Below are 12,159 nucleotides of genomic sequence, written 5' to 3'. Positions count from 1 at the left end.
AAAATAGTAAAATACAATTGTACTGAAGGAAAATTAGACAGTTAAATCGAACCAAAGGTTATCCATCTGATGCTCAGCCCCCAGGAAAATGCCCCTTCACGTGGTACCCTGGGACAGGTCCCAGGGAACTTGGATGTAACTTTCAGTTGGTCCCAGGAACTGTCACAAGTTAGCAATGCTGCCTCAGAAGACTTGGGGACTTCCTGGGAGAAAATAACAGACCAAGGCACTATGCTAAGAGATGAAGGCTCACTTACCTGACATGGGGACTCTCAGGCAGGGCTGACATGGCCAAGGTGGAGCTGCTAAGGCCACTCCATTATCTACTGAGTGTGGCTCCTCAGAGTGGACTGCATTACCAGGATTCCATGACCAAGGAGGGCAGCACTTGCCCTCCAGTACAAGATTCTGATTCCAACTTAAACCCAAACACCCAAAATCCACCACCTCTGTTCAACTTAGACATAAGATTCTTGTTGCTCCAATCTCCTAAGAGCTTCAGCTCCCATCTCAGGCCTCCTCCATGCTCCTCGTCTTGGAGAAGATGGCCAGCCTTGCCTGGGCCCAACTCCTTCACTTTGACCACACCCAACCAATCCCTCTCCTCCCGAGTCTTCTTCGTTGCTAAGACACTCCCCGCCACAGCCTGACCTAGCTGGAAGTCCTGATTCCTGATCACACCCGACACCTCTGGCCCAGATGGGGCAAGCTTTGACATCTTAATGCTAAGAGAAACCAATACAGTTTTAGTCTCTTCCCTTCTGGACTGACTTATGTCATCAACATTATCTGGTTTAACACTTGTTTATATTTAATTTGAGGAGCTCTGGTGGAGCAGTGGTTAACTGATTGACTGCTAACCTAAAGGTCAGAGGTTTGAACCTGCTGGCTACTCCAAAGGAGAAAGATGTGGAAGCCTGCTTCCATAAAGATGTGACTTGATGGCAATGGGTTTGGTTTGTTTTGGTTTGGTTATATTCAATTTAAGTCATATAAGGTATCTGTTGTTGTTGTTAAGTGCCGTTGAGTTGATTTTGACTCCTAGTGACCCCAGTGACAGAGTAGAACTGCCTCATAGGGTCTTCTAGGCTGTATTCTTCATGGGAGCAGACTGCCAGGTCTTCTGGGTTCAAATGACCAACCTTTCAGTTAGCAGTTGAATGCTTAACCATTGTAAATCAGGGCTCCTATATAATGCAGAGTAGTGGTTAAAACTATGGGCCCTGCAGTCAGACTGCCTGGGTTCAAATCTCTTGTCTACCATTCACTACCTACTCACTCTCTCTAAGCCAAAATTTATTTGCCTATAAATGGAGAAAACAGGGGTATTATGAAGCTTACCTATAGTGATTGATACTCTGAGCCTAGGACATATCACATGCTCAACAAGTATTAGTTACAAGTATTCAATTAGTGCATTATGGTATTCTTTCTTGTTATTTTTCTGTTAGGTACATTTAACTGCTTCATGAAAATGAATCTTACTTCCTCCAAAATATTCTAGTTCTACAGCGTAAGCTCCACAAGGGTTTACATTTTGCCTATCTGTCTAGCACATAGTAGGTGCCCAAGAAACACTTTTTAAGTGAATGAATGAACGAACAATTGGAAGTGAATCCCACAGCATCTAACACACAGAAGGTACTCAACAAGGTATATATTAAATTTAATTTCACTTTTGACAGCAAGATCCTTGAAAGAGTTCATTAGGATTGCCTAGGAGAAATTAAAATGTCCACTCAAAAAGTGATAGAGGAAGAGAAGAGAAAGTGCAAGGAAGAGAAAGAAAGAACAGTTTGTAAATTGCTAAGAGCAGGAGATATGCCTTTATATGTTTTATTAATGCCCTATAGCGATAAGCATATTGTGAAGAATAACAAAGAACAAATATTGCAACAACATCATATCAGATCTTCACAACCTTTTCTTGAGAACAGAAAAGACAGGGGAGCCACCTCTGCTCTCATCGGATGAAGGCACCAGATATAAGATTGCTAAGAAAAGGAAGGAAAAGTGGTTGGGGCTGGAAGGCAGGGCCAATGGTTCTTGACATGGTTTCACCTATTAAACATGAAGACTTCCCAAAAGGGGGGAGTAGGGGAAGGCAGAGGAGAGGAGGACAGAGAGAGACTGGCCTTTATAGCTGAAATACTTATCCAAAGATCAAACACTGGTTTTTTAGTTAGTTTTGGTGATAGTTTTCCTTAATGCAGCCCCTCTAGTAAATGACAGCACACATTTTTGGGTCAGGGTGCAGGAATGGACCATAGAGTTACATAATTGTGAGGATAACTGGCCCAAACTTGGGTTGAACCAGGAACCTTACCTCATAAATACCATGGCCTTGGATGAGCAAATTCATACATTAAAAAAAAAAAAAAAAAAAATTCTTAAATGGCATTCCATTGCCACTGAATAATAAATTCAGAACTCCTAAGGCTGGCATGTAAGGCCCTACGCATATGGGCTCCCATAGTTCCCTGCACCCCCTGCTCCAGATAAATTGAATTACTGGGGGTTTCCTGTAATGTGTGCTCTGGAATTTCCTTCCTCCTCACCCATTACACTTTTGCTTATGCTAGTCCCTCTGCTTAGAATACTCCTTCCTCCAACTCTATATGTCTGGATGCTTGTTCTTCCTCAAAGGTTGGCTGAAACTCCATCAATCAATCCATCCATTAATCAAAAACTTAACCAACTACACTGATTGTTTTTAACTGCTAGGCAGTGGGCTTAGACATATAGGGATGACTAAGACAAGGCCTGGGGCACAGACAGGCTCTCAGGGTTTTTATACTTCCTGGTACTTTTCCTACGCTAACATTTTTTATCTTGTTACTTATATACTTGTATATAAGATTCTTGAGACTGATGGTAAGAGATATGCCTGATTCATTCATGCATCCTTTTCATGGTATCCAGCTCAGTGTAACAGCATCTAGTAGGTGCTCGACAAATGCCTCTAGGAAGAATAAACCCAAGCTCAGCATCATTGCTGTCTAGGACTATGTCTGCAACATTCACATCTCCTGTCCCTGGTGCCTGGCCATAGGAAGCACACAATACACAGACATGAAAGCAAAGCTTCCCATGGCTTCTCTTCTAGGAAAAGAGTTGCAGAGAGTTTGGGTGCTTCATTCAAGGCCAACATGAGGACCAAAACTAGAAGCCCAAATGTTACACATTCTACATGATAATGAAAGACAGCAGTGTTTCACAGAGCACAAGACACCCCTGCGGTGACAAAAAACGCTCTATTCTCTATCAACCAAAATTGAGATTTCGTTCTGATGAGTCATGTATTTAAAGAAAAAAATCCCAGCATCAACAAAATGTCTTTCTCCAAATGAAGGAGGGTAATCCACAGAGAAGCACCAAAGACAGATCTGGGCTTTTGTTGATTTGCAGCCTCCTCCTGCTCTCTTGATGACCCCAGTTCTTTTAACCCACAGAAGTGTCAGAGTTCAAAAGAAGCAGGAAGGCACAGCACAGGAAACCCAGGGTACAGTGACTGTATAATTTTTTTTTCTTTAAAATAAGTTTAAAAGTGAATGCCTGGAACACTACTCAGCAATATAAAAAGAACAAACTATTGATACACACAACCTGGATGAATCTCCTGGAATTATGCTGAGTGAAAAAATCCAGTCCCAAAAGTGTACATATTGTCTGAATCCATTTATATAAAAATCTTAAAATGATAAAATTATAGAAACAGAGAAGAGATTTAGTGGTTGCCAGGGGTTAAGGAGGAGGTAGGGGGCAGGAGGGAAGTAGGTTCGACTACAAAAGGGTAACTTGAGGGATCCTTGTGTTGAAGGAAATGTTCTGTATCTTGACTATGTCAATGTCAATATCTGGGTTGTGATATTGTTTTATAGTTTTACAAGATGTTACCATTGGCGGAAACTCTCTGTATTACTTCTTACAACTGCATGGGAACCTACAATTGTCTCAAAATAAAAAGTATAATAATAAGAAAAACTATTACCTCCTTGATCCAAGTCCCTGTCACTGTGTCTTAGTTTTATAAACCAGTGGGAAGAGAAAAGTAGTCCATCACTTCATAAAACCTCAAAGACTTTTAATGTCCAGAAATATTTGCACACCAAGCTTTCCTAATGCCTTTAATTAACTTCATAATTCATTTTGATTCACATGCACTCCACCTTTTACTTAATTCACTTAAAGTTACTGTCAACCTTTTGGTAATTATTAAAAATGTGCCACTTATTGGCACTTGACCTTTAAATAGCAGCAAATGGATAAATTAAGGCCACAGATAACTCATGAAATAGAAAATGGAGGGTTTTTTTTTGTTTTAATAAGCTGTTGTTTTTAATTTGTTTGCTCTCACCAGACCCCAAGGTTAACGAGAACAAGAACTCATCCTTTTGTTGTTTTTTCACCACATAGTAGATGCTCAATGAATTCCTGTCACTGAGTGAAGCCATCGCTTATGTGCTCTCTAAGCAGAGCCACTTATACTCTGTCCAGAAATTTACATTGTCATACCCCCATCTTCTGAAACATATCTATCAGTTGAGCGTGGTGATTTACCATGAAGAAAATAAGAGGAATTTCCATGGAAATTCCATGGGGCAATAACCATTTTTGAGAAGGAGAAAGAGACGTATATAGTGTATGACAACCTTGTTTCAGCACCCTCAACTACTGGTTAGGTCATCTCTACAAAGTAAAGAAAAAAATCAAATACAAGTTAGTTTTTACACTTTGCATAGATACCCACCCCACAACTCCCATAAATATAATCATAACATGTGGTTTGAACTGAAATCCCCTCAGTGCTGTTTGCTTCACTTCCTTCTCACTCTCCTAAAGCAAGCCACAAAGTCACCTTTAAAATTTTACTTCTACCAGAAGAACATCATTTTTCATAATTACAGGGTTTTAATTTCTTTTATGTGAGCGCGCAGTCTTTGATGTATTGAGCCAATTAACCGAAACTTGGTTAAACACCAAAGATAAAAAAGGGAATTTTAGTAGAAAGTAAAATCAGGAATGTTTTTTAAGGAACTCAAGTAGTAGGAGTTGTTAGAGTCGTTTAAAAGGGGATTTTCCCATTATCAGCACAAACATGGGGTCCGACCTGTAAGCTCTCGTTGGTTCTGCTAGTCTTATTCCCCTTGAATCTTCCTCCTCCTGATATCTTGGATGGTAGCCATTTCTCAACAGCAACTGGACACAGTTTCTGAAATGCAAATCACCCCTTCAGCATCCAGAAATGAGTGGGAATTTCAAAGTTTGAAATAAACACAAAAGACAGGCTGGGGCTGGATGATCACATACATTTATTTTTGGTTAAACCTTGTAATACCAGAGATGCCACTTTACCTGGTTTCTCTTGTAATCTGGACGGTCACAAACTGTGAAGGGGTGGATACACTTTCTCTCATGGTTACACCAAGCACAGCCAGTTCCAATACATACTGGGCATCTGGCAACATGGAAAACCAACTTAATTTTTAGGAAAATGCTCCTATCTTAGAATTCTCCTTCTGTGACATGGCGTGCAAGCATTTAAGAAAACAAATAAAAATCCCTGGACAGACTGTGGAAGAGGATAGTCCTTTGAGGCTGAGGGCAGAGCACCGACTTTGTGCCCTGCTCTGGGCAGCCTTCAGGGTGGATGGACCATAATGACACCTGCAGGAGTGTTGTCATGGAAACCTGAAGCTGGGGTCACAGTAGATAACAGGAACCGATGGAACCTGTTTCTGAGGAACCTGTTTCTGACTCGTTCTGTTATTTGTCTACCCTCAGGTAAGTTTCCACCTGGACCGATCTGCCCCCCTCCCCACTTCTCTCTCCCTCCCCTCCCAGATCAGCAAGCCCTCCTCATTTGAGCAGCCGTAACACTATCAACCGCCTGGAAAATGTGAGACAAGTGGTACCTGGCAAGGAGAGGGAACGGGAGCCAGTGTTTGCTTTTTAATCAAATTAAGGAAGAACTATGTCTACTAATCAAATAATCTATCATGCATGATAACAGTGGAGGACTTGAAAAGCACTTATTAGAATAATCAGAGTTAAAGAAGGAACGAACGGGACAAATAGAAAGCAAGGTTGGTCTGGAAACACAGACTAAGGAGGCCAGGGGAGGCCTCTCCTGGGAGCAGCGTGGCGAGACACTAGGGCAGGGAGAGAGAACATGGTTCATATTTTATATATTCTCCAAGAAATGCGGAAGCTTTCAGAGATTCTGGCCTACAGAAACTTCAGTTCTGATCTGAGGAAAAACGGGGATTCGCTCTGTGTTTACCTGACCACTTAGGTGAGCTCCAAGCAGGTCTGTGATTTGCATTCTTATCGCTGCCCCTCAGGTGTGATTGCAATACTAAGTGCTTTGCTAAGCAGTTACCTAATGGAACAGGCATTCACCCTCAGGGGTGGGCGGTGGGGTGGTTAGGTCTGGATTCTGGTTCTTAATTACCTAGTCGAGGGACCCAGGGCAACTCGCTTCTTTTGTGAGGCCTCTAAAACCAGGGATTAGGTGAGCTACATTATCTTTACATTCTCATTAAGCTATAAATTCTATTTAATGGCCCAATTTTTTTTTTTCTATTTTCATAGACTTTTGTGGCTTTCTGTATCAACTTTTGTATTTCCCTCCCTAAATTCATTCCATTTATTAGAAATAACTGAACCCAGATTTGAACTGTTCCTCTTTCAAAGTGCCTCAATGGAAATGATGAGTTCTAGGGGTTCCTGTGCTAATAGTTGTGGAGTGGTCTCCCAACTCAGTTTAGAGTTTGAATTCATTTTCCTCAGAGAAACAATGGTTCCCAACCAAACCAAACCAGTTGCCTTCAAATTGATTCCAACTCATAATGACCCCATGTGGGTCAGAGTACAACTTCGATCCATAGGGTTTTCAAAGGATGATTTTTTCAAAATTAGATCACCAGGCCTTTCTTCCAAGGTGCCTCTGGATGGACTTGAACCTCCAACCTTCCCATTAGCAGACAAGTGCGTTAACTGTTTGCAAAACCCAGGGACTACAATGGCTCCCAGGTTAGGCCAAAAGAAGCCCTCATTTGGTATCCATTTAGTGGGTCAATCATATCACTGAATTGTAGTCACTAATAATATGTACAGCTTCCCATTGTTTCTATGGAGACCTCCATCCCAACTTCCAACTGGGAAATTAGGAATCTGGGAATCATATTTCCTTTGTCTTTTCTCTGCTTTAGAAGAAAAGAGTGGGGTGGGACCCGAACTCAGTGGGTACATGAACCTAAGGAGCCAAAGATGGTAAGAGGCAGGGAGAATGAACATGTTCTTTTGGTGAAAGAGATTTCATCTTGTCTTTCTTCTTGAGTATGACTTCCCCTTACCTCACGCTCATTCCTTTTCCCTTTACCCAAACTCCCAAAGCCTTTCTGGTCAGGGGAGAACCTAGAAGCACCCTTCTACTGTACTTCAAGGCTGCCTCTTGGTCTCAAGGAAAATATATTTCCCTGTTGGTACAAACACTTAAACACAGTTGTTCACCCCTTGGCTGCTCCATCTCACCTGAATGACACTGAGTGTCATGGATTGAATTGTGTCTCCCCCAAAAATGTGTGTATCAGTTTGGCTGGGCCATGATTCCCGGTATTGTGTGGTTGTCCTCGATTTTGTGATCATAATTTTATGTTAAAGAGGATTAAGGTGGGATTATAACACCCTTACTCAGGTCATATCCCTGATCCAACGTAAAGGGAGTTTCCCTGGGGTGTGGCCTGCACAACCTTTTATCTTACAAGAGATAAAAGGAAAGGGAAGCAAGCAGAGAGTGGGGGACCTCATACCACCAAGAAAGCAGCACCAGGAGCAGAGCGCGTCCTTTGGACCTGAGGTTCCTGTGCTGAGATGCTCCCAGACCAAGGGAAGACTGATGACAAGGACCTTCCTCCAGAGCCGATGGAGACAGAAAGCCTTCCCCTGGAGCTGACACCTTGAATTTGGACTTGTAGCCTACTGGACTGTGAGAGAATAAATTTCTCTTTGTTAAAGCCATCCACTTGTGATCTTTCTGTTATAGTAGCACTAGATGACTAAGACACTGAGCTTATCAAATCAGTGGCTCTCCTATCTCCAGTTAGGCCATGCTCCAAAAGGTACTTTGGAAAGTTCTACTCCACAAAAGTGTTCATTAGGAAATTGAGGTGCAAAACAAATAAATAAATTAAAACCAGTGAGAAAGTATTTAAATTTCAAATAAAATCTTACTCTCTTAATGATGAGCAGTTGGTGAAGTTGAATCTCTCTGATAAATTCCAAGCACCAAAGGAGAACATCACATTGACAACTAAAACATCTGGAGGGAAGGGAAAAAAAGAGTCATTTATGGTGGATTCCTGCTATAGTCAAGCATAGCTGTAAATGCAAAAAATAAATATTTTTGCCTCCTCTGCACGGAGGGTGGGGGGTGCACCAGCTGTTCTCTAACATTTCAATCAGTATGTGGTTCCTTCCCCACGGGCCATTCGCACCAGGCAGCCAAAGTGCACAGCACAAGCTTCCAAACAGACCCGAACTCAACTCGTGTTCCACGCCTCCCATGGATAATCACTAGGAAAAAGCCATTTTACAGTCCATTTACATCTCATATTCTCTCTGGGATCACTATCGCAGCTTGTAATTGGCCGTGGCATAAGACTAAAACAAGTCACGGAGCAAGAAGTGCCTAGAACATGATAACCAGAATGCTAGGAAGGAAATACTGCACCTTCAGAAAAATCTGCACTACAAATATTTACCTAACAAACTCTAAAGTGTGGTTCCCCTGGGCTGGGATCCCTAATCTTCTTTGAGTCAACTCTTGACAAACATATGATGAATGTTTTCTTATTTGCTTTTGAAAACCTACCCATTGGTTAGAAAACCCCAAAAGAATAAAGCAAACAAAGAAGAAAACCTATGTTACATTAGCATTAGAGAGATGTAATATTTCCTGTATCTCCTTTAACTTCTATACTTTATCCAAAGCAGTGATTTCCCAACCCAGTTATCTATCAGAATTATGTGAGAAAAATTATGAAAATACAAATCCCAGGGCCACGCCCTTAGAGATTCTGATTTAATAGGCCTGAGATAGACCTGGGAATGTAGTTTGTAAAGCTCCCCAGATAATGACTGTGTAATCGCCAGGTTTGGGCACCACAGCCTGGAGCATCACCTTTTAAGCCCTATTCTGTCCAGGCGCCAGTGTAATCCGTGATGAAGTTTTCACTGTCACCCATTTTGGTGTTTAAATCTTCTTTCTTTTATGAATGAATGGGGATAGCAGATGGAACTGTCTTTAAAGTCTTTATCTGACAAAATAAGAAGTTGGCCAGACTTTGCTGGCACCCCTAATTTTCTTGCTATAAATTAATTAGTGTGCGGTTCTAAAGTCTGAAAACCCCGACTTTAAAGGGGCTGCTCCACAGTGATAAAATTTACTCTGAAAGCAAGAATGCCACAGAAAATTCTGCTCACATAAAGTGGGTATATGTGAAATGATAATCCTCCGTTCAAAAGACAAGGAGGTTCAGAAGATTTGACACGACCTCTTAGCAACAGCATTTCAACAGACACTTGAGAAATGTTAGTAGAATGAACATACAGACAGTAAGTACTGAGGTACTCCCAAAGGAAATACATTTCAGTGGAATCTACAAGTGTTCAGTGATAAAGACTAGCAAGAGTTGTACTTTTCTGAGCATCATCTATACACAAAACAAGATTTGGAAATATCACAAGGAAATGAATACTCATGATCTCTGCTCTAGAAGCGTTTCCAGTTATGCTGGGAGAGACAAAATAACTGAGGTGAAAAAACACAACAGTGACATCACAGTTAAGAAAACACCATATGATGGGTTTGAGCTTCATGGAGTATCAGAGTACCAAGTTGGCGGTATGTGTGGGGGGCCAAGGAGGTGCTAGAATGACTGGGACAGCAGGAGCAGAATCTGGCAAGACTGTACGGAAGAGGTGACTTTCTTCCAATGTTTCAAAGCAGAAGGGCAACAGGATTTGGTGAAAGGGGTGGGGTCACTCTAGACCTGAGGAAGTCCATGGACAAAGGTTTGACAATGGCTGCTGGTGGGCTGAGTACAAGAGGTGGGGAGTGAGTTTGTTTGCCTGCTTGGGATACGCAAGGTATTCAGAAAAGGGCAGGCAAAGAGTTGGGTGCAACTGATAGAAGCTCTAAAAGCAACTGTTACAGATTGAATTGTGTTCCCCTAAAATATGTGTTGAAATCCCATAAGTATGCCCCTGTTTGAAAATGTTTTTTTTTGTTATGTTAATTAGGTCATACCCGAATGTGGTGTTGGTTCTAAATCTAATTACTTCTGACTTACAAAAAGAGCAGAATGGACAAAGATACACCCATAGGGGGAAGACAGATGCCACATGAAGATCGTCTACAAGCAAAAGAACACCAGCAGTCACCAGAAACTAGGAGAGAGGCCCAGAGAAGGAAGTGACATGGCCGAGACCTTGGACTTTCAGCCTCTGGAACTGTGAGAAAATAAATTTTTGTTATTTAAAGCCACCCACTTTTGCTATTTCTGTTATGGCAACACTAGGTAACTAAGACAGCAACCAACTAGCTTTATAGGGTGACCTCAAATACTTCAGGCTATTTTATAGGTGAGCAAGATTTGTGTTTTGATGACTAAAATTAACTGCATAGTTATGGACAAATTAAAATGGAAAATTGAGGTAATTTTCCAAACAATTCAGACCCAAACAGCCAATCTGAGCCCTGTGGCTGAGAGGCATTTTTTCAGCTCGGGTCTCTGGAATGGTGCATCAAACTCCCTTTTGAGAGGTTTAGGGTTTACTGGGTAACTCAGCTCTCTCCACAAAACGCAGCTCCATTATGATCATCGCTCATTCTACGAGGACTGTACCATGAACGTTATCTCCATTTCTAGCCTGTATCCCCCAACCAAACCAAACCTGTTGCTGTCCAGTCAATTCTGACTCATACTGACCCCAGCGGTTTCCAAGGATGTAATCTTTACGGAAGCAGATTGTCACATCTTTTATCCATGGAGTGGCTGGTGGGTTCAAACCACTGACCTTTAAGTTATAGCCTAGCACTTAACCACTGCGCCACCAGGGTCCTGTATCCCCCAAAGGTATTCAGTGAATCCTCAGTTCTGCCCATGGTACCTTCTAAACATCTCTTGAATCCATCCACTTCTCTCCAGCCCTCTGGCATACTCCAGCTCTGACATTCACCCTCACCTGGATCACTGCAACTGCTTTCCTTCGACCCGATCTTTCCAGAACTCACTCTTACTCTCCACCAACCCATTCTCCACCTGAGGCCACACATTCATTCAACAAAATTAACTGACTGCAAATGGCTACTCTGTGCCAGGCACTGTTCGAAGCACAGCAGTGACGATGTCCTTACAGAGTCCCTGCCCTCATGGCACTTACATTCTATTAGGAGAGACAAGGCACAATTGCACCTTTCTACAATGCACATTTGACGGTGGCAACCTCCAGCTTTAAACCTTTCTGTGTCTCATCACAGCTCACAGGATAAAGTCCACGGCTCATTCATAAGGCCTTTCAACGTCCCCTGGCTACCTTCTTGGGTATCCATTTTCTATCAATCTTCTGAGCTATCCATACTTCATTTGCCTTAGCCATACAGAACTTCTTATTGTTCCTCAAACAAAGCTTTTTCTCACCTCTGGTCCTTACAAAAGTGTTCTCTGCTTGGAATACTCTTCCCCCTCCTTTTTGCCTAGCTCAACCCTACTCATCCTTCAGTTTTGTTTAGACATCACTTCCTTCAGGAAGTGTCCCTTGATCCCTCACCCACCCTCCAAGTCAACTCACCACCCAGCCCTTCTCATGTGGCTTCCCATGGTAGTCCATGTTCCTTGCATTTACACACTGCACTGTAAAGGCCTATTTACTTGTCTCTACCCTCAAAAAACTGTAAGTAGTGTAAGCAAGGACCAGGTCTGTCTTTTTTGTCATCCCTAGCCCCTAGCACAGTGCCTGGCACATCAGAAAAAACAAAACAAACCCATTGCCTTTGAGTCGATTCTGACTCATAGCGACCCTATAGGACAGAGTAGAACTGCCCCATAGGGTTTCCAAGGAGTGGCTGGTGGATTCAAACTGCCGACCTTTTGG

The 12,159-nt window shown here is 42.2% G+C and overlaps 1 protein-coding gene across 5 annotated transcripts in view; it reads right to left on the bottom strand.

Moving 5' to 3' along the window:
• The window catches only part of PLXNC1 (plexin C1), a 183,844-nt gene that overhangs the window by 84,844 nt on the left and 86,841 nt on the right, over positions 1–12,159 (bottom strand). For all 5 annotated transcript variants that reach the window (XM_023738574.1, XM_023738575.1, XM_023738572.1 and 2 more), the window contains exons 7-9: positions 8,236–8,323; positions 5,356–5,458; positions 5,111–5,212 (exon numbers count right to left, since the gene is read on the bottom strand). In XM_023738574.1, coding sequence (XP_023594342.1) covers positions 5,111–5,212; positions 5,356–5,458; positions 8,236–8,323 — 293 coding nt within the window. The remainder of the gene's footprint in view (positions 1–5,110; positions 5,213–5,355; positions 5,459–8,235; positions 8,324–12,159) is intronic.

Source organism: Trichechus manatus, unplaced genomic scaffold (assembly GCF_000243295.1).
Source record: "Trichechus manatus latirostris isolate Lorelei unplaced genomic scaffold, TriManLat1.0 scaffold00119, whole genome shotgun sequence".
NCBI classification, from domain to species: Eukaryota; Metazoa; Chordata; class Mammalia; order Sirenia; family Trichechidae; genus Trichechus; species Trichechus manatus.
Note: the sequence above shows the minus strand (reverse complement) of the source record. Positions and strands in the feature narration are given on the sequence as shown.